At 34.5% G+C, this 6,858-nt stretch overlaps 1 protein-coding gene across 2 annotated transcripts in view; it reads right to left on the bottom strand.

The window, feature by feature from the left end:
• The window catches only part of LOC106786064 (protein suppressor of sable), a 12,140-nt gene extending 5,294 nt beyond the window's left edge, over nt 1–6,846 (bottom strand). Inside the window, exons 1-4 of one of the 2 annotated variants that reach the window (XM_014747069.1) lie at nt 4,727–6,846; nt 899–1,277; nt 550–778; nt 109–461 (exon numbers count right to left, since the gene is read on the bottom strand). In XM_014747069.1, the coding sequence (XP_014602555.1) occupies nt 109–461; nt 550–778; nt 899–1,277; nt 4,727–4,803 (1,038 nt within the window). In that variant the 5' untranslated portion in view covers nt 4,804–6,846. Of the gene's footprint in view, nt 1–108; nt 462–549; nt 779–898; nt 1,278–3,645; nt 3,844–4,726 lie in introns of those variants that run through there. The other variant, XM_014747070.1, reaches the window with a different exon arrangement.
• Nucleotides 6,847–6,858: the final 12 nt, after the last annotated feature.

Here is a 6,858-nt window from a genome sequence, read left to right as displayed (position 1 = left end):
TCTCTCTCTCTCTTTCTCTCTCTCTCAACTACACATTATTTTTATATTAAATTTTTATAAAATATACTTTTAATTTTTTGTTCTCTATTAATAATTCTTATTAATTACCTGCTCATTTAAAGGTTGATGCGAAAATTTACAATTATCACCTTGATGACATTTCAAACCAGTATGGAAGAACTTACATGGAAAGTCATGGTGCATATAAAGACATTTGTCCCTTTTAGCACAACAGTCCATAAGATAAAACTTGCATAGTTCCATCTTTCTGGGAGGTAAAGCATTATGTGAATAGGGACAATCATCTCCTCTATGACATTTTCCTTGCATATAATACAAACAAATAGATTCTGGATCTTGTCCATGTTCATTAGTTTGAATTCTTCGCCCATTTCTTTCATTCCTCAATTGTCCACGGCCTTTATTTTTTCCACCACGTTCATTCTTTCCACCTCTGCGACCTAAAATATTATTATTCATAATATACCATTGCATTTATGTTTTTTGTAGCTATGCATAAATAAAAATTATTTGAATAAAAAAGAGTACCTCCTCCTCCTCTTCCATTACCACCACGCTGCTTATTCTCATTTTCTCTGTGTCGGTTTATACTGGGCCTTTCTTCATAATCAGAATTACTATCAAAATTTTCATGATCATTAGTATGTCTAGGAGAACTATTATCTTGAGAATCCTTTCTAATAGGAGAAGCGCCTCGTACAAAAACCATTTCATCATCATCTTCATTACCATTCTCATCGTCACTTAATTTCCGTTTCTATAAATATTGTAAGAAAATTATCAATAATATTGTAAAAAAATTATCAGTAATATAGTAATTAAAAATTAAGCCTAAAAAGAAATATTACAAGTAAAAAAGAATAGTTCATAATGTAACCTTTTGATCTTTTGAACGATCTTCATCTCGCTCATCACGCACTCTTTTCCTACTTTTATTTCTATTAGTTTTATTCTTTGATTTTGAATCTGTATTTCTACCCCCATCTTCCTCAAGAGCTGCTCTAATAGCTTTCTCCACATCACCTGCCCAATCATCTGATGGATTTTTATACTTTGAGTATCGTTCATGTTTAGCAGTTGTTCCTTGAATAGGTTGCTTTTTGTTTTTATTAAACTTAGAATCAAAATTTTTATTTTTTGATACATCTTGTTTTGGAACTGGCTTAGCAGGTTCAATTATTTCTGTCTGTGCAGAAATTGGCTCGTCATCTTCATCAGAAGGAATTTCTCCATCTTCCAAGTCATTATCATTATTACTGTGGATAAAAAAAGAATACATAATTGATAATTAGAAAATATTCAACCAATGTATCATTAATAGTAATAGAATTTTTTTATCTGTCGATACATATAATTTATCCAATCGAATGTATATAGAATGTCAATGTCTACAGCAACAACAAATATGCTTCATAATTGATTCAAATAAATCTCTTACTACATTATTTTATATGAATTTATATAACAATTAATACTTGAGAAAGCTTTGAATAGTTGAATATGCATGTAATTAAAAAAGTATAAAAATCTCTCTATTAGATTGTCTATATACCAACAATGTTTTAACAAAAGCCTATAAAAAAGAATCACTTTAATAGAAATTTTATACGTATAAAATAAATCTCAAATCTAAAAAATATTAATTTGTAATCTAATAAGAGAGTGTTTTAATTTGTACATTAGAAACATTGATATAATAATTAACAAACTGAGATTTTCCTAAAATCTCATTGTTTATGGATCATCAATAGAATAATATAATTTTATCAAAGCTATTTATACATGAAGAAAAAATTTATGTTGTGATATTCTATGTATTAACTAAAATACATGTATCTTATTAGGAAAATCATGTGCTTGAAGATACCATGTAAGATAACTCGATTAAATATAAATAGTTTCAGCTAATTTCTGAATAACGAAGAGTATCATCATAATTTGTATACTATAAAGTTAAAGGCATAAATGAGAAGAAATAGGTATTCTCCGATGCTATCACCTTATCATAATTATTTATTAGCGATGATTTTGTATGCAAATAGCATTTCTTTAATCAAAGAAAGCATCCTCGAAAGATCGTGAAAAGTTCATTATTATTGTCAAGGACAAATTGCTAGTTAAGAAAATCGAAACTACATGAGTTAGGTAAAGAGAGGCTTTGAAAAAATTCGCAGTCGAGTCGACTATAAGCGAATGAGGTTGCCAATACTATCCAAGCTGAAAACATTAAATACGTTTGTCGGAAACGACTAATGGCATTTAACACGATAAAAACGATCAATGACTTTTATCTAAAAGAAACGCTTTCTCTCTTTTCTTATACTCCTATTTTTCACTCCCTGCACAGATTAAATAACGTATTCAAATAAATAATAATAAGCAATTGAAATTTCGTTTAAGAAAAATTAATTAACACAAAAGAGTTCGAAGAAAAATAATTGAGAAAAATCAAATTCTTCGAATAAATCCGTCGTCTTTTCGTAGCACAAATGACGACGCACATAAAAATAAATATACGTATATTCATAAGGGTGCGCGCGAGCGCACGCTTAATAATAACGTATTTAAATACGTCGTATAATTCAAAAACGTATTATTAAACCTTGTTACTATGAAGTCATGTTATCAATACTCCGTTGTCTCTCTCTCTCTCTCTCTCTCTCTCTCTCTATGTCCTTCTTCGTTTATCTTGAAAAACAAACAAAATCAAAAAGATAAAAAAAATTCAAAATAATCGATTAAGTTACCTCACCGCAACTAAGTCTCTTTTAACATCATATAAACATTCATAATCATCGTCATGATTTTTCATCATCATCATGATCTTTCCTTCATAACTCTATAAGCATAAGATACATCATTTGTAACATCACATTTTTTATGAAGCATTATTGTCATCGTTGCAGCATCGCTGATAACGTTTAAAAAGTCAATGTCATCGGCATCCGTCCAAAAGTTTCTTCGGACACACAGCGATGTGTTCATGGCGTTGTGTCGTTTTTCACACGACGCGCGCGCTTATTTATATGTATACTTTTTTTTTTTTAAAAGCAAACGCACATACGATACGTATCTGCGTGTGTGTGTGTGTTGTTGATTGACATGACGCAATATTTCATACCGTATACGTGATATTTAGTTTGAGATTGTGTGTCGTAATATATATACATGTATTTGCAAGTGGTAGAACATATAAATTCGATATCAACAAGATCGAAAAAGAAAAAGAAGAAAAGCATAGAAACTCTGTCCTCTCTCTCTCTCTTTCTCTCTCTGTTTTTTTACTCTCGTCAAACAATAATATCGACTTTTACCAAATACAAGTTTTAATTTGCTTGAATTTTGCATTGAAAATTCTCTCGCGATTGGCAGAGAGCAGAGAAAAGGTATTATTTCGTTATTTTTCGTAATTCATATTTCCTAGGGCGCGAGTTGAAATTTAAAAAAAAAAAAAAAAGAAAAAAAGAAAAAGAGCGTTACGCGAAACGCTATTTGCACATATTTCATAAAGAGTAACATATATCTATAATACATGTATATAGAAACTCATGTATATACATGTATACGCGATGATATTTTACAACACATGGATACGTCGTAGGCTCGAGAAAGACAATATCATACCTCATTTTTGTGCTACATAAAAGTCTCTTTTTCCTAACTTTTAGTCGTAATCTTTCTTTCACTCCTGGATTTAAACAAGAACAAAAATTCTCGTGTTGCAACCTTCTGTCCGTCTTCGCTAGAAAATAAAGCGGACGATACAGGAAGAATTCTTAAGGCTTTTTCAAAAGAAATAAATTCGCATGTATCTGCTGCTGAATGAAGGGGATGACTAAAAGGATCCCCCCGATCATTCACGGGAAAGAAGCATCGCACTAAACGCGCCTACGTGACATGTAAGGAAACGCTGCTTGGCGAGTAGTATATGTACGTCCCAGTTGCGACGAATCCGCGTTCACGATAAAGACGACCTTGACCCCCTCCCGCCCCTTTGTAACCGCCCACCCTTTACGAAAGTTAACGCCTTTGTGCGCTTTTATGAATAATCCCAAGAAAAAAAAATCGTTTTTCATAGCGCAGCAGACATTGAACGCCATGTTGCATTTCTTTGTCGGAAATTGACGCATCGACGAGATAAACATATATATCCTATTTCCAAGTAACGTGTCCTAATTAAAAAAAAAAAAAAATAGATCGACGAATGATGTTTCTTCTTTCCTTTTTTCTTCATCTACCCTTTCTCTTTTTCTCTGCCTTGACTCTTTTTCCTTTTCACATCTTTCGGATGAGAACAAATATTGACCAAAACGAATTCGCGAGATGACGAAGGCTCGATGTGTACGTTTACGAATATATATGTTGTATGTATGTGTGGGTATATGTATATATGTATGTATAATGTGTATGTATATGTATGTGCTCGCAGGGAAGAAGACGATATATGTATATATAAACGTCACGTATATGCGTCTCGATTAAGTATGTAGTGTAAGAGCAGCGATAGTAATACAGTAGAGTAGAGTAGAATAGTAGTAGTAGTAGTAGTGGTGGTAGTAGTAGTAGTAATAATAAAAGTAATAGTAGTAGTAGTAATACTAATGTAGTGGTAGTAGCAGTAGTGGTAATGTATATAGTAGCGATAGCGACAGTCCGTGTAAAAATTACGTCTGTTCGTCATTGAATAAAAAATGTGGAGGCAAACCTTTGGATTAGAGTCTCGGCCACGGAAACACTCTCTAATGCCATTGTTTTGTCCCGATCGATCGTGTTTTGTACCATACGATATACCACTGTGGCCCGAAGTTGATCATTCGATCGATAAGCGCGACCACACACGACGGATCTTTATTCGTGGATTCGCGTGCCTGTGTATGATCATTTGAGACTTTGAAAATAACTTAATAATGGGCAAACAAACTCAAAGGAAGTCCCGATTGTCCGTTTCTATCTTTCTCTATCTCGCTTTCTCTCTTTCTCCCTCCTCTTTTTCTAGTTTTCTCTCTCTCTCTCTCTCTTTCTCTATCCGTGCCTCTATCTCCCTCTATGCTGTTAGACTCTATTCATGCGAGCGCGAGCATATTCCCACGAAAAAAAATATTGTAAATTTTTGGAATAAAAGAAAAAAAAAGAAAAGAAATTCTTAGCCTCTTTCCCAGCCCGAATTTATAAGTCTGCTTTTAGAACGGGCCTCGTTTCACCAGACGCTTCTTTATCTCTTCTCTCTTTCTCTTTCACACAGAGAGAAAGATAAACCTTACTGACTATACATATAGATATAGATATCTTCCTAGAAATTCTTTCGTATTGATATCGCACTTAAATTTGATAAGATATTTTCACTATATCTTTTTGTCTCTCTATTTTTTAATCTATTTTATTAACTAACTAGAAAAGAAAATGGCGCGATACTTATCATGCCACGTCATTCCTGTTTACGTGGCACATGGAACGACCATTGTTCCTTTCGGATTTTCCCGTTTATGTACCTCTGTTACGCGTAACAAAATTTGACTTAAACGAATTTTGGTGGGATGCGATAGTATATAGTGAGAGACGATTGATCGTAAATAAAAACGAAAAACTAATATCAATAAAGTAATTATTTTAACGCGTTTAAGATAAATCTATGAGAATAAAATGTATAATTCGGACAAAGGCCACGGAAAGCTTCCACTTCGCATCCCGACGTGATCAAATTTGTCGTGCTTCGTTCTTCTCTCCGTGACGTGAGAGGGGGGGCCGGAAAAGGGATGGCATCTATAGATGCTCCCTTCCTGAAAAAACGACCGCAAGAGGGCGAGGCGTTCAATGATTCTACGTATTTCTATATATATTATGTATAATATTAAGTCCGATGTATTTTCGTTATTCTTTTAACGCGTCGATTGTTATCAAAGCAAGAAATGAAACCTTTTTTTAATTCTAATCGATTCACGGATTCGCGCGATTATCGTTTTATGAATTTCTTCGTCGGTGTAGTCGGTAACAACGACGCGACAATGACGTTACGCGTTTTTTTTTTTTAAGAAAATCTAATTAATTGTTCTCTCTTTAAGTCTCTCTTTAAATCTCTCTTTCTTCTCTTTCTCACTCTCTTTTTATGTTGATAAGAGAGGAGATAATGAACGTTTGTATGAACGAGACTAGCGGCCGTAGACAGGCAGACAGGCAGGCGGGCGAGCGGGCAGGCAGACAGGCAGACAGGCAGGCGAAGAGTACGATTATCTTTCGGACAAAGCGTTACTACTAATTGTCAGCAAAGATAGTATAAAAATGTAGCAATTGTGAGTACAATGAGCGAAAACTTCAAATATCAAACTAAACATGGCCACATCTGGAACTATTCTGAGCGGGCGGTTGCACGAAACCTGGGAAAGCGGTCGAGCAAGCGGGAGCAGGTCAGGGGTGGGGAGTCTAGCTACTTTCGCTCCCACCAATCGTAGGACGCACGTATAGATCACGTGCTTCTCTACCCTTTATTTGGCCTTCCCCCTAACCTACGCCCCATTACTCTCTTCCCACTCTTCCGTTCTCACTGACGCTCTTTCTTTACGTTCTCTTCTCTTCTATCTGCCGCCATGTTTCCATCACCGCCCGTTCCGTTAGTACGCGTTATTCTGTGCGAAAGAAATTCTTGAAGTTGCCGAGATCGTTCCCTCGTCTCTTCCAACGGAATGGCGGGCTTAATAGTATCTACTACCTGTTCTGCAAACATCTAACCTGAAAATTACTACTTTCGAGCAACGATCGTCACGGTTATCGAATATTGCATAAACAGAAAAGCGCGCTTTGTTTCGAAATACAGACAATGAACATTCTTTTTTTTTTTAATTA

Source organism: Polistes canadensis, unplaced genomic scaffold, assembly GCF_001313835.1.
Source record: "Polistes canadensis isolate GaletaPanama2010 unplaced genomic scaffold, ASM131383v1 scaffold_64, whole genome shotgun sequence".
Taxonomy (NCBI): domain Eukaryota; kingdom Metazoa; phylum Arthropoda; class Insecta; order Hymenoptera; family Vespidae; genus Polistes; species Polistes canadensis.
This window is presented reverse-complemented; position numbering and strand designations above follow the sequence as displayed.